The sequence below is a fragment of the Lachancea thermotolerans genome (assembly GCF_000142805.1).
Source record: "Lachancea thermotolerans CBS 6340 chromosome H complete sequence".
NCBI classification, from domain to species: Eukaryota; Fungi; Ascomycota; class Saccharomycetes; order Saccharomycetales; family Saccharomycetaceae; genus Lachancea; species Lachancea thermotolerans.
In genome coordinates, this window is record NC_013084.1 from 493,386 (window position 1) to 516,905 (window position 23,520).

The window sequence follows — 23,520 nt, forward strand, 5'->3', positions numbered from 1 at the left end:
AATCTGCGTCTTTGGTATCATTTTGTATCAGCAACTTCGAGCTTACCGTGTGCTTTATATCAATGGACGACCAAGAGTATCTAGAAAAGCTCAAGCCCTTTCAGGAAGGGCTTCCCCCATCGGACCCAGAATCAAACAAAAAGCGGTACCTAATAAAAGGCCAACAGAAGAGCGAATTTGATCTTGAGGGCACTATAAAGCGGTTTCAACATCTGCTCAATTTGAGTGGGCTTTTTCGTCATTTTATAGAGAGGAAAGCCGCCAAAGATGAAAAATTCCAAAAAGTCCTAAATATTCTGGACAACCCATCAGGTCGGAAGGGCTCTAAAGGATCTAGCCATCAGGACAAAAGAAGACGCAAAACCGAAACCGAGGAGGACCAGGAGCTCCTGAAGGATGAAGAAGGGGAGGAACAAGACCAGGTCGGGTACCAGTTCCGCGAATCGCCCCCATTTGTCAATGGACAGCTGAGACCTTATCAGATTCAAGGCTTGAACTGGCTGGTTTCTCTTCACCAAAGCAATCTTGCGGGTATTCTTGCAGATGAAATGGGTCTAGGAAAAACTCTCCAGACAATTTCGTTCATCGGCTACATGCGTTATGTCGAGAAAAAGCGTGGCCCATTTGTGGTAATCGCTCCTAAATCTACTCTCAACAACTGGCTAAGAGAAATCAACAGATGGACCCCCGAGGTTAACGCTTTCATTCTCCAAGGTGACAAAGAAGAGAGAGCAAAACTCGTATCCAACAAGCTGATGGCATGCGACTTCGACATTGTGGTGGCTTCTTATGAGATCATCATCAAAGAAAAGTCTTCTTTCAAAAAGATTGATTGGGAATATATCATCATCGATGAGGCCCACAGGATTAAAAATGAGGAGTCTATGCTATCACAGGTTCTGAGAGAGTTCACCTCTCGGAATAGGTTGTTGATTACGGGTACGCCTTTACAAAACAACCTGCATGAGCTTTGGGCATTGTTGAATTTCCTACTGCCCGACGTCTTTTCTGATTCGCAAGCTTTTGATGATTGGTTTTCGTCTGAGTCTAGCGAAGAAGACAAGGGCACGATTGTTAAACAACTGCATACGGTCTTGCAACCGTTCCTGTTGCGAAGACTGAAAAATGAGGTTGAAACGTCACTTCTCCCAAAGAAGGAGTTGAACCTCTATATCGGAATGTCTGCCATGCAGAAAAGATGGTACAAGCAAATTCTGGAAAAGGACTTGGATGCCGTTAACGGAGCAAACGGCAGCAAAGAGTCGAAGACCAGATTGCTCAATATCATGATGCAGTTGAGAAAGTGCTGCAATCACCCTTACTTATTCGATGGTGCGGAGCCAGGGCCTCCATACACCACTGACGAGCACCTTGTTTACAATTCTGCTAAACTCAAGGTGCTAGATAAGCTTTTAAGAAAATTCAAGGAAGAAGGATCTCGTGTTCTTATTTTCAGCCAGATGTCCCGGTTGCTCGATATACTAGAGGATTATTGTTTCTTTAGAAACTACGAATATTGTAGGATTGATGGCTCAACGGCACACGAAGACAGAATAGAAGCGATCGACGAATATAATGCGCCCGACTCGAAAAAGTTCGTTTTTCTGCTGACCACTCGTGCCGGTGGCTTAGGCATCAACCTGACAACTGCCGATGTTGTTGTATTATATGATTCCGACTGGAACCCTCAGGCTGATTTACAAGCTATGGATAGAGCCCACCGCATAGGGCAAAAGAAGCAGGTTAAGGTGTTCAGGCTGGTCACTGACAATTCTGTCGAAGAGAAGATTCTCGAAAGAGCAACACAGAAGCTTCGACTCGACCAGCTGGTCATTCAGCAGAGCAGAAACGGGGTTGCTAATAAAGAAGCCAAGAAAGGCGACTCAAAGGACGCCCTTTTGTCGATGATTCAACACGGTGCAGCTGATGTTTTCAGCTCAAACAGTGGTGATTCTAGCACTAAGGGGACGCCTCAACCAGGCTCGACCGACGACGTTGACGGAGATATTGACCTTGATAACTTGCTGGCGAACTCGGAAGACAAGACGCAATCCTTGAACCAGAAATACGAAGCTCTAGGATTGGACGACTTACAGAAATTCAACCAGGATTCCGCTTACGAGTGGAATGGTCAAGACTTCAAAAAGCGCGCTAACAAGGACATTATTAGCACGGCTTGGATCAACCCCAGCAAACGTGAGCGTAAGGAGAATTATAATATTGACGGCTACTACAAGGACGTGCTGAACCCCGGGCGGTCGACGACGCCTGCGCAACCCAAAATGCCAAGACCTCAGCCGTTCCACAGCCATCAGTTGTTGTCCCCGCAGCTGAAGGTCCTTTACGAAAAGGAAAGGATGTGGAACACCAAGAAGAACAACTACGTTCCCACGCTGGAAGACGTCAAAACAACGTACGGAGAAATCGAGGACGAGGAGGAAAAACAAGCCAAGCTGAACATGCTTCTGCTAGCGGTTGCTAACGCCCAACCATTGACTGAAGAGGAAGAAAAACAGAAAGCCCAGCTGGAGTCTGAGGGATACACGAACTGGAACAAAAATGATTTCAGAAAGTTCATTGCTGCCTGCGGCAAGTATGGCCGAAACTCTATCAAGGCCATCGCCTTCGAATTCGCGCCACACAAGACCGAGGAGGAAGTGCGCGACTATGCCAAAGCATTCTGGACAAACATACAGCGCGTCGAGGACTACGAGCGGTACCTGAAGAACATCGAGGCGGAGGAAGATAGGATCCGCCGCACAAAGCTGCAGCAAGAGGCGCTGCGCCGCAAGATCGCACAGTGCAGCAACCCGCTGTTCGACCTGACACTCAAGCATCCGCCCTCAAACAGCAACAAGCGGGTTTTCTCCGAAGAGGAGGACCGTTTCTTGCTGCTCATGCTATTCAAGTATGGCATCGACCGGGAGAATGTCTACGAATTGGTCAGGGACGAGATCCGCGACTCGCCGCTGTTCGAACTGGACTTTTTCTTCCAAAGCCGGACGCCCATCGAGCTCAACAGGAGAGCGATCACGTTGTTGCAATGTCTTGAGAAGGAGTTTAACGCCGGCGTAGTGCTCGACGACGGGATGAAGCGCAGGCTTGCAGAGGAGGACGAAAACGCAAAAAACATGGCGGAAGAGGTCAAGGAGGGCGCTGCGGAGGCTGGCTCGGAAGCTGCCCCGGGCCCGGGGGGCGCGGACGTAGCAGGCAAGGCCATGGAGCCCGCACCTGCGAATGGTGAGCTCAATGGTAAGAGGCCCCGAGAAGAAGAGGACACCGCCGCCACCGCCGTGGCGGCGGCCATGACCTCGACGGAGCCCGGACCCGCGGACAAGCCCAGCGTCAACGGCGACGCCAAGAAGCCCAAGACCGAGCAGTAGCCGTCGCATCTACATACGTCGCTCTTAACAAGGAAATTCCATTTAATTAGTGAATATCAAACTTTTACATATCATGAGTAGTACAGTGCGGATGATGCGTGGGAGCGAAGGGGGACGGGCAGGCCTCCTGCAATTAGGAGCGCAGGTGCCCGCTCAGGCGCCGAGCAGCTTCTGGACCTTGGCGTCCAGGTTGGCGGGCTTGGTCAGCGACGAGTAGCGCTCGTAGACGTTGCCGTGCTTGTCGATGAGGAACTTCTCGAAGTTCCACTTGATGCCTTTGAAGCCCAGCATGCCGGCCTTCTCGTTCTTGAGGTACTCGTACACGGGGTCCGCGTTGTCGCCGTTGACGTGCACCTTTTTCATGACGGGGAACGTCACGCCGTAGTTGAGCTTGCAGAACTGGCCGATCTCCTCGTCCGTGCCGCTCTCCTGGTGGCCGAACTGGTTGCAGGGGAACCCGATGATCTCGAAGCCCTTGTCGTGGTAGCGCTTGTAGAGCTCCTGGAGCTCCTCGTACTGCGGCGTGAAGCCGCACTTGGACGCGACGTTGACGATGAGCACCACCTTGCCCTCCAGCTGCTTGAAGGGGAAGGGCTTGCCGGTGCGGTCGAGGGGTGCGAGGTCGTAGAATTTGCTCATGGTGCAGGTGTGTGGTGTGCGGTGTGCGGTGTGCGATGCTCAGCGGAAACGACCTGCGAAAACGGTCAGATTACTCTGATATATAATTTTTTCTGTAGCTTGTGCAAAAACCCTGGCTGATTGCCGGATTCGAACTCTAGCGACGATAAGCGCGAACGACGCGGGATACTAGAATACTGTAGAAAAAGCCCCGGCTTCTATTGCGGGCTTGGAAACTGCTTGGTGCTTGGTGCTCGGATACGACCCTGTGACGGATAGACGCTGTGACACAAAAACACTTCTTTGTGGACCGCCCCTTCGAGCTGCGCCCCTGCTTCTTCCTGTCCTTTTCCCGCCCTTATATACGCCATGGGCACACACCATCCACATACACAATCTACTTCCACCGATACACATCGCGCACACTGCACACACGCAAACCTACATAGACACACGCTTGCATCAGCGCTGATCAGCGCTGGATTGCTTTGGAGCCCTGGAGAAGGGGGCGCTCTGCGCTTGCGCTGTGCGCCCCCGTCAGAGAATGCGCTGACACGCCGGTCCGTCGGCTGGAAATGTTAGGACAAGAAGTGCGCGCGCTGTGGCACACAAGCCGAGCGCTAGCGCAGGAGGCTGGCCAGCTGCGCCTGCACGAAGGCGTCTGTGGGCCCTGGTCATGCGCATGCGCCCCGCGGCCAGGTCCCTGGAAACGGCGCTCGCGGCGCTTACCACAACTCGACAAGCGCAAAGGCGGCGGCAGGGGTCACGTGCGGGGAGTTCTGGCGCCGGGTTCCTGGGGGCCGTTGACTGGAGCCGCAGAAGCGTGCGCAGGGGCGGAGTGAGGTAATTATTGAAGGCGGCTGGCGGGCGCGGGCGCGCCGCACTGCACGGTTCACTGGGGGCTGTGACGTGCGCGGTGACGGGGCCTTGGCTTGCTCTCGAGGACGGAGGAGGCGGGCGGCGCCGAGGACGGCGGGCCGCGGGGCACGTGGCGAAGTCACTCGCGACGCGCGGTCACATGGGCATTCCCGAGCACGTGACGCAAGCTTTGAAGTAGTCACGTGGACTGTATATCACGCGACCCGAGTACCGAAACGGTCACGTGCCTACATCACTCTCAACGCGGGAGTCACGTGTGGGAGCTGACACTCCATCACGTGCGGACACCTCGCACGTGACAAGTCACTCTCGACGCCCATCACGTGAGAGCCCGCCCGCGCTCCGCAGATAATCGTGTTCGTCGCCGCCGCGCCCCGCTATCTAGCACTGCATACTATGTTAACTAAGCCCGCCGAGCCCGCGGCCCGCTGGCGCGTCACGTGCCGCGCCTACTTCTGCTCCGCGCTGATCACAGACATGCACTTGAACTCGTTCGAGTACGAGGCCTTCCACAGCCGCACCTTGCCGTCGTCGCCCGCGGAGCTCAAAATCGTACCCGTCAGGTTCCACGACACGGACCACACCTCGCCGTGGTGGTCGTCACTCTCGCTCACGAGCTCCACCTTCAGCTCCGGCGGCGTGTCCGCCGACGTGTCCGCCGAGCCGGCGTCCGCGTCCGCGTCCTCGTCCTGGTCCACGCTCATCGCGTCCTCGCTGGCCCCGAGCGTCTCCGTGAGCTTGAATATGCGCACCTTGCCGTCCTTGCACGCCGTCGCGATCAGCTGGTACCACCGCCCCACCGACGGCGCCCAGCTCACGCTCCGAATCAGCGCCGTGTGACCCTCCAGCTTCGCGGCCACGTAGGGCTTGCCCGCCTTGTCCTTCTGGTATATGAGCGCCTGGTCCAGTGCGCACACCAGCAGCTTTTCGGGCGAGAACCGCGACGGGCACCACGTCAGACAGAAGTCCGACTGCAGGTGCGACGCCGGCGGCGATGGCAGCACCTTGACCTCCGACGTCAGCGTCCACGACCTCAGGTCGGACGGCTCCATCGCCTCGTATATCCTCAGAGTGCCGTCGTTGCCAATCGCGCCCAGCTTCAGGCCCAGGTGGCCCGGCGCGAACTTCACGCTGAACAGCGGGCCCGTCGCGTCATTCAATGTGCACAGCTTCGTCCAGCGCCGGCCAGAGCACTCCTCGGCATCGGGCTCTTCTTCCCACAGGTTCACCAGCTTGTCGTACGACACAGACGCTATGATTCTGCCGTACTCTGGACTGGCCCAGTCCAGCCCCACCACGGAGCTGTCGTGCGCTTTCCACGAGTCGCTCAGCTGCCACTCGTTGGTCTCGCGGTCCAACCTGAAAACTTTGATGTGCTGGTCCGAAGAGCACGTTGCGACGTGTCTCCCGTAGAAGTCGTACACCACGTCATGCACCAAGTCCTCATGTCCTGTTATGAAAGGCTTCATGACTCTATATGTTACCGTTTTTCGCCCGCGTTTACCTGACTTCTATCTACCAGGTTCCTAGATTTAAATTTCAGAAATGCATTTCAGATACGTATTAACTTTAATCCGCCGAAAACCAGCCCAAAACAACACAATCACTCTGGACAATGCACCAGGCGCTGCTACTGGTTGTTGCAATCGCAGCAATTTATGTCTCGAGGTACTATTCCCCACTGCTGGCGGCCCTGGGCTTTGCAATCATAGGCTTTTTGGCCAGCGACGCATTAATTCCACGTGTCTCCCAGTCCTTCATCAAGATTGGATGCTTCGGCAAGGACCTGAGCAAGCCAGGCCGCCCCGTAATTCCAGAAAGCATTGGCGCCATTTCTGCCACCGTCTATCTTTTCATCATGTTCTTCTACATCCCCTTCCTGTTCTACAAGTACCTCGTGGTAATTACCCCCGGAGGCGGGCACAGAGACGCTTCAATAATGCAATCGCCTGTGTCCGATGAGTACCGCTTTCCACACGGCAAGATGTCCGAATATCTGAGCGCAGTCTTGTGTTTGCAAAGCACAGTTCTCCTGGGTATCGCCGATGATCTGTTTGACCTGAGATGGAGACACAAGTTTTTCCTGCCCGCTGTAGCGGCAATCCCATTGCTAGTGGTATACTACGTGGACTTTGGCGTTACGCACGTGCTTATCCCAGACGTCATTCAGCGCTGGCTTGGAACCTCGAAGACGATCTTCAACCTCGGCGCTTTGTACTACGTTTACATGGCATCCATGGCGATTTTCTGTCCCAACTCTATCAACATCTTGGCAGGCGTCAATGGGCTCGAGGTCGGACAAAGCATCGTCCTAGGCGTCATTTTCTTGATCAACGACTCCCTCTATCTTTTACTGGGGAACGAGGCGTCAAAAGAAGCACATCTCTTCTCTGCGATCCTCATCATTCCTTTCCTTGGGGTCGCTTTCTCACTCTGGAAGTGGAACAAGTGGCCTGCCAAAGTGTTCGTGGGTGACACTTTTTGCTATTTCGCCGGGATGATTTTTTCGGTTGTTGGTATTCTGGGCCATTTCTCGAAGACAACACTAATTTTCTTTATTCCCCAGACCTTCAACTTTGCCTACTCATGTCCCCAGCTGTTCGGGCTCGTTCCCTGCCCTAGACATAGGATGCCCCGGTTTAACGAGGCCGACGGGCTCCTGTACCCGTCCCGCGCAAACCTGGTGGAGAAACCACCAAAGAAGGTCTTTGTACCTGTCCTCAAGCTGCTTTCTTCCTTGAAGCTAATCGACCTTGAGGTCGACCCTCAAACGGGCGCTTTGAAGAGCTGCTCTAACATGACACTAATCAATCTAGTGTTAGTTTGGTTTGGACCGACCCGCGAAGACAAGCTATGCAACAGGATTCTCGCTATCCAGTTTACTGTTGGGCTATGCGCGATCGTGGCAAGACACAGCATAGGTTCAATCATCTTTGGCCACGACAATATTCAGTTCTTATAGACTAAGGCTCGCGAGCAAGCCGCATGCTTTGTTATTTTGTAATATACAATGAGAGTTCCGCTTTGGTTCTCCTATGGCGACTCTTTACAAGTTGGCTACACACGGTTTCATTTCTTGAGCGAGTTGTAAAACTGCTCGCGTTTCTGCAACAGATCTTGAGCCCACCCCTTGACCTCTTCAGTTTTAATGCTGCTCATGGCGCCCCAAAACTGGTCCAAGTCACGCTTACCATTGTGAAGCTTTTCGTACTCAAAACACTGCACTAGCATCTCGAACTTGTCGATATCTTTGACGTAACGAGCTTCGGGTGACGCGATATTTTCATACGCAAGCCAATCATCCATGATTTCCTGCGCGGCCTGTGCGTTGTAAGGCTTTACCAAATCCTCACATAAATATTGAATTGTCTCCCACTCTCTGCGGTGCTTCTCTTCCTTCCCTACTGGGTCGAGCGGCGTGATGTCACCTACCAACGCCTCGGCAATATCGTGCACAAGCGCGATACGAACGCACTTGTCGCGGTTAATCTTGGGGTCTCTGATGAGCATTGCGGTAATCCCCATTCTGTACATATGGTCGGCAATACTTTCACATGGAGAAATGTTGTGGTCGAGCCATCCTGTCCTCCTTTGGACCTTCAAAAGTTGAACAATGTGTAAAAATGCCAGAACGTGATTGTCTCCTGAACTCTGGAGCAAGTCCTTAACCTCTTGCGGCACATGATCCTGGGGCTTCCAAACAGGTGCAGTCATCCTTGTGTTCCGGGTTAAAAGCCTGTTGAAAACGGTGGAACCGATGAACTTGTTCATAGGTGGCACACGCGCGATGTCTTATGTTTATATCAAGTTTTTCAATCGCAGGTAATATCGGCGAAAAAGTTGTACGTAAGCACCGAAGTCGCGCACGGACATCAAGGAACGAACAGCGGCCTCTACCTAGTCTATAATACAAGTTTGATGTTTTTAGAAAATGTCGATGATATTACTCTACATAAAAGCTTCTTGCTCTGATAGAAAGCAACGCTTTTTAAGCGATCAACTCAACAACACCACCAGCAGCTCTGATCTTCTCCTCAGCCAACTTGGAGACGAATCTAGCCTTAACAATGACTGGAACGTCTGGGATTCTACCCTTACCCAAGATCTTACCGTAACCGGCAGCCAAGGTGTCGATGACAGGGGCAGCAGACTTGGAAGCGGAGCTCATGTACTCGTCTCTCTTCTCAGCTGGGACCAAAGTCCACAACTTGTCCAAGTTCAAGACTGGCTTCCAGAAACGGTTCTGCTGTCTGTGGAAGTATCTCATACCAACCTTACCGAAGTAACCAGGGTGGTACTTGTCCAAGTTGGTTCTGTGGTGGTGCTGACCACCGGCCATACCTCTACCACCGGGGTGCTTTCTGTGCTTACCGATACGACCGTGACCGGCTGTAACATTGTTAGTAACTGAAGTTGCCCGTTAAAGAGCGTTGTGTCCTTCCGCGTCGCGGGACTGGGCCGGAGGGGGAAACGTACCACTCGAAGTGGGAGGTCTATGACAGCGTAGTTACACGCTGTGGAAGAGTTTGGTAGCTACTGCAAATGGCAGGCAACGCTGCCATTTCAGGACCTCGTTTTGATGTTCCCTCAGTATTCTCCAAAGGGCACTTGTCCCACAACACGGAAAAATCAACGTCTTGGTTCTTTCATTCCCTCTTCCAATGGAACTACATACCTGAGACGTGACCTCTGTGCTTTCTGGTCTTAGTGAATCTAGTTGGCATTGCTGAACTGGGTGATTCTTTGGTGTCTAAGAAGAGCAGAAACAAGTGAATGTCCAATCTATGTGTTTTAGTCTTGTGAAGCGCTGTGGAAACTTTCCAAGGCGGGAAAGTTGCGTGGGTACAGCCTGGGTGTCTCCACCAGGGCCAGAGGGGAAGAGGAGCCACACCGCCCCGTTCCAGGCAGATGCGGTCCCTTGCCTACTGAAACGCGCAGGCTGAGTCCTAGGCGGAGAGCCTAGGGCTGTTACCGCCTAGCTGCCACCCTTTCAGTTACTGCAGAGTTCTGAGTATATTTTTCCAAAACACCAAAAAATGACATTAAAAAATACATGGTGTATGGATGTAGCCTTCCAAGTTACATATCAGTCGCTTAACACGTAACAGTCTCAAGTATCCCTTTAAAAGACCTAAGGGCGGGTTCCTTTAGGGCCTGAATCATGAAATTGCTAACATTAAACGCCCAAGGTGGAAGGTTTATTTGTTTATCTACTGTGAATGGCAAGTGCGTAATTGAGAAGCAAGTGCGCAATTGAGAAGCAAGTCTATAAGTAGCTAACTCCAAGCTCTTGCACGGGTACCCTCAGAACAACTCTTTTGCTATTTCTGAGATTGGTTCACGGGCTGTGGCTTCTATTTCGTAGAGTTGAAAAACGGAGCTGACAAGCTTTCATCCTTCTGCATAAAGTATAACACGTCCGGTTATGTCGGAGAATCAGGCCTTGCTGGGCCCTAAACCAAAAGTGACCAGTTCGCTGGTATTTGCAACAATAGTGGTATGCTTTGGTTCAATTCAATACGGGTACCACATGGCAGAATTGAATGCTCCGGGACAAGTACTGTCGTGTACGGAGTTCATTGAGCCGTGGCCAGAAGCGGGCCCCTACGCAGACACATGGTTTGGGAAGCATGGTTTCCAGCAATGCTTGCCACTCACAGAGGAGCAGATGGGGTTCGCCACGTCGATCTTTTCGATTGGAGGGCTCGTGGGATCGCTTTACGCGGGCCGCGTCGCGGACCGCTACGGCCGGAAAAAGTACAGCTTCACCAACTGTGTCATCGGGATCATCGGTTCCTTGCTGTTGTTTCGCGCCAACAGCTACGCGCAGCTCATCGCCGGTAGGTTCATCGCGGGGATCTCTTGCGGTAGTTGCATTGTCGTGACCCCCTTATTCATTAATGAGATTTCACCAAAGGAGCTTCGCGGCTCGCTCGGCTCTATGAACCAGGTCTGTATCAATGTTGGGATCTTGCTCACGCAGCTCCTGGCCCTCAAGTATGCGGACTCCTATCGCTGGCGCTGGCTTATGCTTGCAGGCGCAATCTTGGCTCTGATCCAGTTCCTGCTTCTTTTCAAGATTGACGAATCACCTCTATGGCTAGCATCTAGGGGCGATCTCGACGGGGCCGAGCACGTACTACGTGGCTTACGCGGAGGAGATCGTCGCAGGTCGCGGGGCGAAGTTGACGAATGGCTACAATCGCGCGGCTCCTCAAGACCAGCAACCGGCTCCGCCGACTACACACAAATGAATTCGCACGCTTCACAACAATCCGCTTCTCCAGAGTCAGTCACCAGCTCCTCGTCGCAACAAGATGTTTCTGTCAAGAACTACTTCACCGATCCACGCTACTCCAAATCGCGGTGGGCTATTACTGTGATCCTTGTTAGTCAACAGTTCTGTGGTATCGGCTCTATTATATTTTATGGAGTGAAGCTGGTTAGTGGACAGCTTCCCCAGTACGCTGTTTTGGTCAACTTTGGCATTTCTATTCTGAATGTGGTAGTCACGCTTGGCGCGTCGTCTCTGGTCGATCACTGGGGCCGCAAGCCACTATTGACAGCTTCTGCAGGCGCTATCTCCATATCCAGTATCTTTCTCTCGACAGGAATCGTCACCAATAACGCGGCTATGCTGGTAGCGTCAACCTTTATGTACATTGCTGTTTTTGCAATTGGGCTGGGCCCTATCCCATTTTTGGTCATCTCCGAGCTTTCTCCACCTGAGGCCAGCGGAATTGCACAAAGTTATGGAACTACGTGTAACTGGATTGGTACTTTCATTGTGGGATATGGGTTTCCAATTCTCAACGAGTGGCTGCACGGCTACTCATTCCTAGTATTTGCCGCTTACGCTGCAGCGTTCACACTGTACATTCATCTGAAAGTGCCCGAAACAAAGGGCAAACAGGACTACGATTTGGTATGGAATTAAGCTGACTTTCAAAGCCCACACACATGGTCCATTACCAAACTGTTAATTATAGATTAAAAATTTTGCCTTTAGATTTTCATGGGTTAAGTATGGCGACTCCAATGCATGCAAGTTCACACACGCTTGTCAATGCGTGTAAACCCTCGCCTCCTCATATATATAATTGAGTATCAATGCTTTCTCGCATTCCAGCAGCGTCTTTTTATGTTCATCTTTAACGAAATATTAAGGTTTCTCGAAATCGCATGCCAGTTTTGAATAAATAAACGCATTAATTCAAAACGAGATTAACGACATCGTAAGGCTCCATATGTAAAACCATAAATTCCAACGGATTGGCTATATAAATCTTAAAACCGAGTCATGTCCCTTTTGGTAGCCCGGTTATAAAATGTCTCATGAAGAGGCTTTCAGGAACCAAGGACCCATTTCTTGGCATTGATCTATATCGTCACCGTAGTCGGTTAGAATGAGTAACTGCAACAAGACCAAGGCTAGGAGTTTCACCGGCTGTTGGGCTTGCCGATTTAAAAAAAGGCGGTGCGACGAAAATAAGCCCTTCTGCTCTCTGTGCTTAAGGCATGGAGATCAGTGTAGTTACGACATTAGGCTAGTGTGGCAGAACGAAAACATCTTCTCCGTTAACGAAAACAAGGAGCTGGTCTCCTGGAAAAAGCTCAGAAATTTGTGCAAGCAGCCTAACAGAAATCGAATCTCAAGACGCAGGTTCCAGCAGATGACACAGTTCAGGCAAATCTCACCGCCCAACTCCGACGATGAGGACTCGGACAAAAAGGATGCAGCCCACGATGATGGAGAGAGTGATGAGGACCGCGATGAAGAAAATGACAGTAGCAAAAAGAATACGTTCACAATCAGCGTACGTCGGCTCAAAATTTATGACAATGCATTAGACTGCGTTCATGGTCAAACGGACAAAAATTTTGACCAAAGGTTCGTGGATCAGCAGCTCGGGCAGCTTTTAACCAAGTTAGAGAGTAGTAGCCAGGTCGCTGGTGATGATCGCAGTGGACCGTTTTGTGTTTTCAAAGTCGACAGTTTCAAAAAGAGAAATGACAGTGAAAAACCGGTTATCTCTCGGACTTCACACGAAACGCATAACGAGCTTTCGAGCTTACCAAATACCCCAATATCTGAAACAAATTCTTTTCTGGCTATGCGTTTGTCTACTGCGGAGGCGACATCCAAATTTTTGTCCCACCACTGGCCCAACCTTCTACTAGCCAATGACACAAATTTTTGTCTTCAGCAGCCCGCATATGTGAAATGGTTAACGACACATATAGGGTCCATGGGTCACTTATTGCATCCTGATTTCCTAGAGGAGCTTATGAATGGCTCCGTGGACTCTTCTAAATGGCTTTCGATGATTCCTCACTTTTCAATGGAATGCCAAGCACTATATTTGGTGCTACTAGTTATGGCAGAGCGGGAGAAAGACATGGTGGATTTTGTTTCACGTTGGGTACTATCGCAGACCCAGGTGTCTTATTTATCATTTCCTTTAATTGCGCACTCACTGAAGTCATGCAACAAAATAGCGTTTTTGTTTCATTGTCATGAATTGCTGGCTGATGCCACGCTACAAGACCTATTCCAGTATGAGCTGACATCTATGTTGAAGATCAACACTGTGCGGCTTATTTTACAGTATTGGAGCAACTTAATGATGGACCAAATTTGCCAATGCCAAGATACCACAAACTCAGAAATGCAGTTGAAGTTTTGGGAGATGCAGTTACAGTGTAACGAGGAGTTTTATAGAGATATCTGCCTAGTTTGATAGACACAGCATACAACATAAAATCTGACGAGATAATGATACAGTAATGATATTTTTCAGACCTTGCTAAAAATTAAAGAACGGTATATGCAATACGTAGGGTTAACGGACGTTGGCATTGGCGATGGAAGCAACTTTGAAAGACTCCCCCTTGGCGTTGGTCAACTTTCTGGCCTTCTTTTCGTCCTCATCATTAAAGTAAACCTCTAGGTTCTCATTAGTAGAAAAGTGTGGTTGTAGTTGTTCCCAGATCTTCTTCTTAGGGTTGAGCTGCTTAGCGGGCTCCTCGTCACCGAACCCTTCGAAAAACACCTTGTCACCAGCCTTAGAGCCTTCTGGTGGCTGAACAAACTCAACGTTGTTTTCATCAGAACCACACAACACCATGGCAGTAGATTTCACACCTCTCATGTTGACAGGCTTTAGGTTGCAAACTGCAACGACATAACGCTCTTGCATAGCTTCCAGAGGGAAGTATTTGACCAAACCAGAGCACACAGTTCTTGGACCCTCTTCGTCACCAACATCGATAGTAGAAACATACAAAGAGTCTGCGTCTGGGTGCTTAACAGCCTTTTGAATGAAACCCACACGGAAGTCAATCGCGGAAGGCTTAGGCTTCTGTGGTTGCTGGTCTTGAGGCTGAGCCTGAGCATTAGCGGCCTTCTTTGCGGCCTTCTTAGCCTTTGCTTCTTCTCTGAGCTTCTTCAGGGTCTCCTCGTCAGGCTTACCCCTTGGCTGCTTGCCCTTGTCAGCACCTTCCTTAGGAGCCGACGCTTCCTTCTTCTTACCCTCGGCGGCCTCAGCAGGTTTCTTGGCATCTTCCTTCTTCTTTTTCTCAATTACCTCGCGTGGAAGCTCCAAATCAAAGTTGATCTCCAACTGCTCGTTGTTTGGAATTTCTAGCAGCTCCTGCAAGTATGCAATCCATCTAAGAATGTGTCTGAATTTGGCATAGTGGCCCTTGACGTCCTTGGAGGACGCAATGAGGTCCTTGATCAATGGAAAAACAGACTCGAAAACGACAGTGTCGGTCTCAGTTGGAACCAGGGTTCCTAGAATGAAGGAATGGTCTCTCAAACGCAGGTTAAGCTCATCGATGTGACCTTGAATTTGGCCGGATTTCACAACGGATTCCCATTGCGCGGCTTGAGCAAGCTGCTCTTTGTTTAGCTCAGTAGAGAGCGACAAGCTCTTGAACTTTTCAATTAGTACAGACATCCTAAGAGACAGTCGGACCTATGTAATACTATCTATCTTTGATGTCACCACTTGCAAAAATTTTCCAGACCCCAGGCTATATGACTATTGAAATAAGGAAGCCAGGGATCATGAGTACTTTAGTATTTGTTTTTCAAAGATAGGGCATCTGAATACAAAAGGACTCATTCAATTTCTTGGCAGAACGTTTCAACGGCTTATGAGACTAATGCTTTGTTTCGCAAAATAGTCTCAGGGAGCCAGGCCGCTGCTTGTTATTGAATGTTGGTATTCACTTGTGAGAGGCCAGAAGCTGCATGTAAACTCCGCTCCAAGCCAGCAAATATCTCCTATAGTTGCCTTTTATACCACCTACATACTTTAGCATTTGAATATAGGTAGAAATTTAATTAATGAAAGAGAACAGCTGGTCTAAGTTCCTGCTAGCCTCTCCTTGCGCTGTCCTTGTCAGCGTTTCGATGTTGTGTTTGTTATTTGCTTACAATGAATGCAATGTTCATTAAAAAAGTTAAATCGAAGCGATGAGCTACTACAGCCAAAACAACCAACTTACTCATGAGCTCTCGCAGGCAAAAAACCAGTGTCGCTTGCATCAATTGCTCAAAGTCACACGTCACATGTCAGGCTGAGAGGCCGTGCTCTCGGTGTGTGAAGAAAGGGCTTGAGGCGACATGCGTGGATGCGCCAAGAAAGCGCAGAAAGTACCTAGCAGATGTGCCAGATGAACAGCTGCCTGTTGCCGTAAAACGGGGAAATATTCACGAAGAGCAGCAACTCTCAAACGAAAACCGCTACATCGCCCACAAACCACGGTTTATGTCGAATGCGGCAGATTTGGAATATTCGATTCTGTCGGATATAATCCAGCAAGACACCCTGCTCAGTAAAATCCCGATGGATCTGCTATATTCTCGGGATGGTGCGAAAGATGAAGAAAGCCAATACAATACTCCAAACTCTGCCTCGAGCGTGCCTTCTTTGGGAGCGCAAGGTCGACCGCCCTCTGCACGCCGAACCGGCAGCCCGGTAGATTCTCAGAGAGTGAAATATGCAACATTGTTGGGGCCGCGCGGACGACAGGCATTGAAAACTGAAGTGGATCTCTTTACAACGCATTTCCCACTGCTTCCTCAAGAAGTGAATAACTCGCGCTTCCGACGGCGGATACACTTCGACGCCAACGTCCGTCAGTACTATCTGAATGACAAGACCACATTCCCTGAGATATTAGACCAGATTGAGCCAAAGCCGAAATCTATTTCTTTGGCACTTGATATCTCGTCCCCTGATGCAAGAGCCGTCCAGAACTTCCCCGACGTACCGCACTCGCTGCGGTATGCTACGCCCATGGAAATATACACTCTAATCTCGAAGCCATTCTCCCACACCTCAGGATTTCACTCGCTCCTTCAGTACCTTCGCAGTCGTTTCAATCGAGAGGATATCGTAGAGATGTGCCGCTCCCTGGCAGAATTCCGTCCCACGTTTATCGCTATCGCAGTGACTCTCACCGAAGAAGATATGATATTTATGGAACAATGCTACCAAAGAACACTCTTAGAGTACGATCAGTTCATCTCGCAGATGGGGACTCCGACATGCGTATGGCGACGCAATGGCCAGGTCTCCTATGTGAACGACGAATTCTCGCTGCTTACGGGCTGGACCAGGGCAGACCTACTATTTAAAATGACGTTTATCGTGGAGCTGATGGACGACGAAAGCGTACGGGAGTACTTTAAAACGTTCAACCGAGTAGCGTATCGGGACTTTAAGGGCAGCGAGCGAATGAAGACCTGCAAATTGCTAACGCCGTTCCGTGGCCGCGAGGTAGAGTGCTGTTGCATCTGGACGCTCAAGCGAGACGTCTTTGGGCTGCCGCTCATGATAATAGGCAACTTCATGCCAATCATTGGCCAAAGCTAAAACAGAGAATGCTTAGGGTATACGCAAGCGATATAGAGTATACAGGGGCGGACACGCACACAAAATGGGAGCGCTGCTGTTGTGCGCAGAGGCGCAGCGCGCTCACTGCCTCAAGATGTCCTCGATGAACTTGCGGTAGTCGACGCCGCCATCGGAGTCAACCTCGACGCCTTTCAGCAGCTCATCGACCTCGGCGTCTGAAAGTCTCTCACCCAGTCCGGTCAGCATGTACCGGATGTCTCCAACAGATACCTTGCCCTTGTTTTCCTTGTCAAAGACCTGGAAAGCTTTGATGAAGTCGTCCACCTTGCCTTGTGTGGTCTTCTCCAACGCGTCACGGTGCTGTGTGACCAAAGCTGTAGTTTCCTCAAGTGTTAGCGCGTCCGCGGCGTCGGCACCCACCTCTTCTACCAGTGCGTTTGTGGGGTTGAAGCCGATGGCTCTCAGGTAGTCACCAAGCTGCTGTTTCGAAATCGTGCCTTTGGCCTGTCTGTCAAACAGCGTGAAAATGTCTTTTTGCGTTTTCTCGGACATTGCGTCGCTGAATGTGTGGTTTGTCTGCTGATTAATGCGGCTGGCTTCTAGATGTCGTGAGACTAAGGCGCTGGTTCCTCCGTCTTCTAGTGATTCAAGAGAATGAAGTTCCAGATTGTCAACACAAACAGAATCATTTCGTACATCACGATATACTCTGAGGAACAATACTTTCAAACCACGTGATATAATTACAGCGTACGCAAGACATCCCTTCGTACGTCTATCACCCGGCTCTTAACTAGCGTCAGCGGCTAATCTAAAACGTGTAACACAAAAGAGTGTCATGAAGTTCTCGGCTTTTGCCAACAACCACACAAAACGCCCTCCCTGAAATATTCAATAGGCTATGAGGAGTTCTGCTGAGTGGGCTTGTGCGGTGATCCGCTAGTAAGCCAAAATGACCCCAGCGAGGTTCCCGCTTCGAGAACGGTCCGATAACTTTTACAACTGAGCGCGCTGCGCCCAAATGCCCCGTTTTCAACAGAGATAGAGTCTGCGACTTGCCATAGTTATTAGATCCCTAAGCCGAGTGAGCCGATCGCCACCCTGTTGCACAAAACCCGCCTCGACCCAGCACTTCAACCCATACCACTCGCACTAGAAACTCCAGGACGGCATCAACACGCGATATCCAACACATTCTTCCGATCTCCGCGCTTTCCGGCAGGCTTCCATGACTCTGACGTTTCTACTTTTCTTTCCTGAGCTATTTGCTCAACCAAGGGCAACGAGACGTTGGTTCGTAAGTCCGACAGAGAACACGCCAGAACGGTTCACTCTTCCTACGATAGCTGCACTTCCAACAGCAGCGCTCAAGCACTAAAATCGCATGACTGACCGCTCTCTGCGAGACCCCTACGCCGACACTCGTCCCGCTTCTCGTTTGACTAAGGAGATAACCACTGTCATCACGTTTCACGTGGAAGGTTTTCGATTGTGAATTTTTTTTTGGCCTCCTCACGCCATGCGAGAAAGGTGCGAGCATCTTAACTAACACAAGGTGTATAAAAGCAGTTCTGCAACGGTCAATAAGGCGTGCCTGACTTTTGAAGGGTTTCCTGGTAATTTGCAATAAAGCTCATCGCTCCAGAAGCAACCGCTTACTAGTTCCGAGTCTCGGAATTCCAGGTATTTAGTCCAGGATGTTAAGATTTGTCCAGCAGTCACATGTGCTGAAGAGCAGAGTATCCAACCAGTTTGTGTCCGCGAGCGCGCGGTCGCCATTCCATCACTCGCTGCGGTTCAACTCAGCGGTCGCGATGGACCGGACCCCTTCGCAGGAGGCCGCTGCCGTGGCGCCGGCGCCCCCTAATGTTGCCAAGGCCGTGGACAAGGTACGTGCTATGCGCAAGAACATCAAGATCAACAAGCAGCTGTCTGCAACGCCCGATTCGCCCTGGTTCCACAAGGTGTGCGCTTTCGAAGACTGCGTTGCCCAGACCCTATACATGTCGCAAACTCCACGCAGACGCAACAACAATAACAATAACAATGGCAGGCGCGGCCAACAGCAGCCGCTGGCCGCCTCCAATACAAACCCGCTTTTCTGGGACTCAATAGGCCGCGCCATGGGCCTCTATCGCGAGCTGCTTGGAACTCCGGAGCTTAACAGCGACCGCGTCTCTAAGTTAGTTCACCTGCTACACAACGGGTTGCGTGCAAACCGTAACCAGCTCACACGTATGAACAAGAAGCCGGACTACGACTCGCAGTCTTTCCACAAAGAAATGACCAATTACCTATGTGAGTCCCTTCGAGAAATTTCTCAGGACGTTCTTTCTGCAAAGGTCGAGCTCAACGAGTATGGTGCCATGCATCTAATCACCGCTTTCAAGGAGCTTCTTCTTTTCGAGGAGGCTGTGAGCATCTGGCGTTCGGCAATCAACGGCAACAGTAATTACACCGCCAACATATTTTTGAACCCAAGGGTTGTCGGCGTTGTTCTGCCCATTCTCTATGATAACGGGGTGACATATGCTGAAATACAGGAGCTCTACGAGAAGTCATCTGCCATGATCAACTACTTCCACCCCAATCTGTCCGTGGGAATGATTCGTGCCTCTTTAAGCGCTGGAGAAAATGAAATGGCTTTGACACTATTCCAGAAGCTTTGCGAAGAGTCCAGCGAGATGAAGTACGGCTACCTGATAGAGACGCATCTCTCCTTCATTGGTGAATGCAAAGACTTAAACATCTCTCAGGCCTTTTTTGACAAAGCTTTGAACAACGAGATGCCTTACAAGATCGACTTGCAGGTTTCATATGTCAAATCTTTTTTGAAGAACATCTGGTCTCAAACGCATGACTTCCAAAAGGTTTACGATATCTGGTACAAATCCTCTGTTCACTACGGTCGCGATGTGAACCACGGAATTTCGTCATCACTGAACGACACTTTCTTCGACATCTTTTTTGAGCACTATTCTCAAGACAAAATCATTGGTCTACAGCAGCTTCAAGAAATGATCAGCATTTACAACAACATCAAGCCTATTGACGAGCCTTTTTTCAACATTATCTTGACCAAATGTACGGTGTGGAGAGACCGCCAAATCATCGAGTCCATTGACAAGGCCTACGATCTTTACCAGATCCCAAGAACTATTGTAGCATACAGAATCCTTTTGAAGTCCATGGGTTCGGTACACGTTACCAACGAGGAGATTTTCCAGCGTTGGTGCAACCTGGTCAAAAAGTCTGACGAAATTGGCCAGTCGTTCATAGCCAACGCAGACTGGGCTGCTCTGAGAGATGCCACTGTGACATGGACTCAACTTTACAGCCAACCAGATGATCTCTATAGCGACGGTTTCAATGCCGCAATGCAGGCCGCGAACGCTTCTGGCGCCTTTGACGATATTCCTCAACAAACACAACAACAACAGCCAAATGATAGACTGGAGCTTTACATGAAAATTGTTAAGCGTTACAGCCCTTTCTGTCGTGACTCTAGACAGCTTTCGCGTCTAACTTCGGGTACTGCTGTGAAATACCCAGTGTTACAACAAGCATTGTCTAAATTTAACGATTTGGACGTTAGCGACGTCTATATTCCTCAATTCCACAACTTGGTGGCTCAAAATTAAACACTTCAGAACATATCGTTTGTCTCAGATTGTTTAACGAGTAATCTACGCAACAACAACTATTCATTTCATCTACTATTCTAATTATGATATCTAGTTTTATTTTACGGTATGGTCCTTCTTTTGTCTTTTTCAGCGTTTATTGATAACCTTCAAAGCAGTAAAGTGAGAGCTCCATGGGCCTTTGCGCGAGTAAAGAAGACCGCTCCCAGGGCAAGGGGGCGCACACTTCGGTACAGAGGTCGAAGCCAAAGCAGAGTGCTCGGGGGTCGGCTCAGGGTGACAGTAAGCCACAAACCTCACGTTTACACAAAAAGTCGGGTTCAGGGAAGGCCCTATCGGACTCGGGTGAGACAGACAAAGATGTTTCCGCAAAACGGGCTGCTGGGCAAGCCGCCGCTGAACGGTTCGAGAAATCGCAGAAGCAGTTAGACAAAGGTGAACTGGGGAAGAAGCTGGCTGAAGAGCGCGCCAAAACTCTTCAAACGCACCTCAGAGAAACCGCAGAAATCCGCCAGTTAGAGAAAGACCAGCGCCTGGTGTATGATTGAAATGTAAAACTTATATAAACGATTCTATAACGAAAACTTACTGCTCTTGGCTTCATTGATGCTAACTTTTTTGACTCCTTCCTTAACTTTATCCTCGAGTAGTTCAATAGCAAGTCTCACATCTTTTTCTTCATGTGCTTCTATTAACAGATACAGCTTAGGTTCATCACTTGCACTTTTAGGGCCGGAGCCTTCTGGATAGAACCTTCCCCTATTTGTAATGCTGCATGCAGTCTCATGCTTGATAAAAGATAATGTTGTGTTTTTGGTTGCTTCCCATCTCACAAGCTGCGGAAGATCATTGACGTTGACTTCCGCACTGTAAGTTATCCGCCCATTTGGATTTTTGTTTTGCAAAAAGACATATTCTAGTTTTGGAACTATAACTTGGTCGGCCTCTGGATGGTTGTCATCCTCCTTCTCTGATCCTTTGGATTGTTCAGGAACGTTATACTGCTTTAACTCCTGGTTGTGTTTCTCGTCGTTGAGTTTCTCCATGTGCTCAAGCCCTTTACCTCCAAAACCTTTGGTGAGTCTGTACTTGCCTGTCTTCATACCCGAATCAAATTTATTTGCCATAGCTTTCAGTTTCTCAATAGTTCCTTCGTCGAGCAGTTCTATCTCAGTATCGCGCAGCGATTTGTTCAATATGTAGGATGCCGCCAACTCGTCGCTCAACAAAAGCGTAACAGCAGTTCCATGCTTGTCACCACGTGCAGTTCGACCGGTAGTGTGAACATACTGTGCAAAGGTTTTTACAGCATTGTAAATAATGACGAGAGAAACCTCTGGAACGTTAAGCCCCCGAGAAAGAACCTCGGTACACAACAGAATCCCATTTTTCGTATTTTTAAACTTCTCCAAACTTGAAGCTCGCTCATTGTAAGGTTTACCAGCGTGTATGGCATATGTTGTGTAATTTTGCTCCTGCAACCTATAGTAAATCAAGTCACAAATTTGTTGACTAGATAGAAACACAATGATTTTTTCGTCTCTTTCATCGTCTGAACTCATTTGGGTTTGTTTTCTGAGAATATCGAGTAAACCTTCAAACTTACTCTCATCATTGTCGTAAATCCTCAACTGCTGCTCAATGTTTTCGTTAATCAAGCTTTTTGAGTTTATGGTTATGCTGATGGGTCTGTCCAAAATTCTTGATGCAAAAGATTTCAGCTTAGTCGGAAACGTTGCGCTAAACAGAACGCACTGCTTATCCGGCCTTATAGTCTTCATGATCTCCGTGATTTGAGGCTCGAAACCAAGATCGAACAAACGGTCCGCTTCATCCATCACAACAAAAGTAACGCGCTCTGTATTCAAAAGCTTTCCTGAGTTTAGCGTCAAAAGATCAATAAACCTTCCTGGAGTAGCGACAACAATCTCGACACCCTTTTTCAATTCCTTAATTTGCTGTTTTAGTTCAGAACCGCCTGTACAGCAAATTGATCGCAGTTTGGATACGGGATTCAGAAACTTTTCTGTTTCTTCATGAATTTGGACGGCTAGCTCTCTGGTGGGTGCAAGAATTAATCCCATGGGTCCTGTTTCCCCGCTAGTTAACGGACGTAGAGCTTTTATTTGTCTTAGTAAAGGAAGCAAGAAGGATACCGTTTTCCCTGACCCTGTTTTAGATATCCCAATTACATCTCGTCCAGCCATTATGGCAGGAATTGCTTGTGCTTGAATGGGCGTCGGTGATACAAAGGCAAACTCTTTTGTTATTAAGTCCATAATATCCGTGGTTAATCCTAACTGCGACCATTTTACGATAGGGCGAGGACAGCCTTGACCTTTGATTTTGACGTTATCTAGACCGAGCCGCAGTTCATCAATTTCAGTTTCACTCATATTTTTAATTTCCTCTGGCTCTATGTAGAAGTCCTTAACGAATGGTTCTAATTTTTGGGTCTGGGTATTCAATCTCTTGACTCTTTTCTTCGATTTAAGTTTTTTCAAGCGCATAAACTCTGCTTCGACACCATCAATCTCATGAACGGCCTCTTCCTCGGAAAGGGCATCGTCCAAAACGTCTGCATCTAAAATCCCGCGATCTTTGTCGTTGTTGTCGGTGTTCAACCTTTGCATGAACAAATCCAGAGGATCTTCATCTACGACGGTCGTTCCCGCATCCAAGTTTAGGGGGCTATTGACGTCCGGGTGTTCATCCGGTCTGAAAAGCTCGACCTTCGCCGGCTCCTCTTCTTCGTCACTTTCCTCGAATGCTCGCTTCTTAACTTTCGAAGACCTTTTGCCAACAGGCTTTGAGCTTTCCTCGTTGCGATTCAATGCCTTCTGCGTACCATTTTCTATTTTGCTCAGCGTCCCACTGCTTTCAACTCTACTCTCTTTGTTAGTTTCTTGCCGCACCTTTAAAGCATCAAACTCTGCCTTTTTCTGCTTCCATTTATTTCTCCTTTCTAAGAGCAGCCTCTTCTTCTCTTCAGCACTTACAGTACTCATTTATTACTCCTCTTAATTTGCCTGATCTCAAAGAGGTCTCCTTCTGAGGTGTGTGTGTAATGAATGAATATCAAGATTTCGAAAGATGTTTTAATTAAATTAATACTTATAACAGTAC

At 49.3% G+C, this 23,520-nt stretch overlaps 14 protein-coding genes across 14 annotated transcripts; 7 read left to right on the plus strand and 7 right to left on the minus strand.

Moving 5' to 3' along the window:
• Window positions 1–62: 62 nt before the first annotated feature.
• On the plus strand, window positions 63–3,383 carry ISW1 (chromatin-remodeling ATPase ISW1; the record flags this gene model as incomplete). The annotated part of the gene is made up of 1 exon (XM_002556075.1): window positions 63–3,383. The coding sequence occupies one exon, from the start codon at window positions 63–65 to the stop codon at window positions 3,381–3,383; it is 3,321 nt and encodes a 1,106-aa protein (XP_002556121.1).
• A 153-nt stretch (window positions 3,384–3,536) lies between these two features.
• GPX2 (glutathione peroxidase GPX2) lies at window positions 3,537–4,022 on the minus strand (the record flags this gene model as incomplete). The annotated part of the gene is made up of 1 exon (XM_002556076.1): window positions 3,537–4,022. The coding sequence occupies one exon, from the start codon at window positions 4,020–4,022 to the stop codon at window positions 3,537–3,539; it is 486 nt and encodes a 161-aa protein (XP_002556122.1).
• A 1,307-nt stretch (window positions 4,023–5,329) lies between these two features.
• Window positions 5,330–6,349, minus strand: SEH1 (Seh1p; the record flags this gene model as incomplete). Its single annotated transcript, XM_002556077.1, has 1 exon — window positions 5,330–6,349. One exon carries the CDS (start codon window positions 6,347–6,349, stop codon window positions 5,330–5,332), a length of 1,020 nt encoding a protein of 339 aa, XP_002556123.1.
• Window positions 6,350–6,495: 146 nt separating this feature from the next.
• On the plus strand, window positions 6,496–7,842 carry ALG7 (UDP-N-acetylglucosamine--dolichyl-phosphate N-acetylglucosaminephosphotransferase; the record flags this gene model as incomplete). Its single annotated transcript, XM_002556078.1, has 1 exon — window positions 6,496–7,842. The coding sequence occupies one exon, from the start codon at window positions 6,496–6,498 to the stop codon at window positions 7,840–7,842; it is 1,347 nt and encodes a 448-aa protein (XP_002556124.1).
• Window positions 7,843–7,949: 107 nt separating this feature from the next.
• KLTH0H05654g (5'-deoxynucleotidase) lies at window positions 7,950–8,651 on the minus strand (the record flags this gene model as incomplete). Its single annotated transcript, XM_002556079.1, has 1 exon — window positions 7,950–8,651. The coding sequence occupies one exon, from the start codon at window positions 8,649–8,651 to the stop codon at window positions 7,950–7,952; it is 702 nt and encodes a 233-aa protein (XP_002556125.1).
• Window positions 8,652–8,868: 217 nt separating this feature from the next.
• RPL28 (60S ribosomal protein uL15) lies at window positions 8,869–9,604 on the minus strand (the record flags this gene model as incomplete). The annotated part of the gene is made up of 2 exons (XM_002556080.1): window positions 8,869–9,269; window positions 9,556–9,604. 2 exons carry the CDS (start codon window positions 9,602–9,604, stop codon window positions 8,869–8,871), a joined length of 450 nt encoding a protein of 149 aa, XP_002556126.1.
• Window positions 9,605–10,305: 701 nt separating this feature from the next.
• KLTH0H05698g (KLTH0H05698p) lies at window positions 10,306–11,817 on the plus strand (the record flags this gene model as incomplete). The annotated part of the gene is made up of 1 exon (XM_002556081.1): window positions 10,306–11,817. One exon carries the CDS (start codon window positions 10,306–10,308, stop codon window positions 11,815–11,817), a length of 1,512 nt encoding a protein of 503 aa, XP_002556127.1.
• Window positions 11,818–12,286: 469 nt separating this feature from the next.
• THI2 (Thi2p) lies at window positions 12,287–13,621 on the plus strand (the record flags this gene model as incomplete). The annotated part of the gene is made up of 1 exon (XM_002556082.1): window positions 12,287–13,621. The coding sequence occupies one exon, from the start codon at window positions 12,287–12,289 to the stop codon at window positions 13,619–13,621; it is 1,335 nt and encodes a 444-aa protein (XP_002556128.1).
• A 102-nt stretch (window positions 13,622–13,723) lies between these two features.
• ARC1 (Arc1p) lies at window positions 13,724–14,842 on the minus strand (the record flags this gene model as incomplete). Its single annotated transcript, XM_002556083.1, has 1 exon — window positions 13,724–14,842. One exon carries the CDS (start codon window positions 14,840–14,842, stop codon window positions 13,724–13,726), a length of 1,119 nt encoding a protein of 372 aa, XP_002556129.1.
• A 555-nt stretch (window positions 14,843–15,397) lies between these two features.
• On the plus strand, window positions 15,398–16,768 carry ERT1 (Ert1p; the record flags this gene model as incomplete). Its single annotated transcript, XM_002556084.1, has 1 exon — window positions 15,398–16,768. One exon carries the CDS (start codon window positions 15,398–15,400, stop codon window positions 16,766–16,768), a length of 1,371 nt encoding a protein of 456 aa, XP_002556130.1.
• Window positions 16,769–16,870: 102 nt separating this feature from the next.
• Window positions 16,871–17,302, minus strand: MLC1 (Mlc1p; the record flags this gene model as incomplete). Its single annotated transcript, XM_002556085.1, has 1 exon — window positions 16,871–17,302. The coding sequence occupies one exon, from the start codon at window positions 17,300–17,302 to the stop codon at window positions 16,871–16,873; it is 432 nt and encodes a 143-aa protein (XP_002556131.1).
• A 1,145-nt stretch (window positions 17,303–18,447) lies between these two features.
• KLTH0H05808g (uncharacterized protein) lies at window positions 18,448–20,391 on the plus strand (the record flags this gene model as incomplete). Its single annotated transcript, XM_002556086.1, has 1 exon — window positions 18,448–20,391. The coding sequence occupies one exon, from the start codon at window positions 18,448–18,450 to the stop codon at window positions 20,389–20,391; it is 1,944 nt and encodes a 647-aa protein (XP_002556132.1).
• Window positions 20,392–20,567: 176 nt separating this feature from the next.
• Window positions 20,568–20,942, plus strand: KLTH0H05830g (uncharacterized protein; the record flags this gene model as incomplete). Its single annotated transcript, XM_002556087.1, has 1 exon — window positions 20,568–20,942. One exon carries the CDS (start codon window positions 20,568–20,570, stop codon window positions 20,940–20,942), a length of 375 nt encoding a protein of 124 aa, XP_002556133.1.
• Window positions 20,943–20,966: 24 nt separating this feature from the next.
• Window positions 20,967–23,402, minus strand: PRP5 (DEAD-box RNA helicase PRP5; the record flags this gene model as incomplete). The annotated part of the gene is made up of 1 exon (XM_002556088.1): window positions 20,967–23,402. The coding sequence occupies one exon, from the start codon at window positions 23,400–23,402 to the stop codon at window positions 20,967–20,969; it is 2,436 nt and encodes an 811-aa protein (XP_002556134.1).
• Window positions 23,403–23,520: the final 118 nt, after the last annotated feature.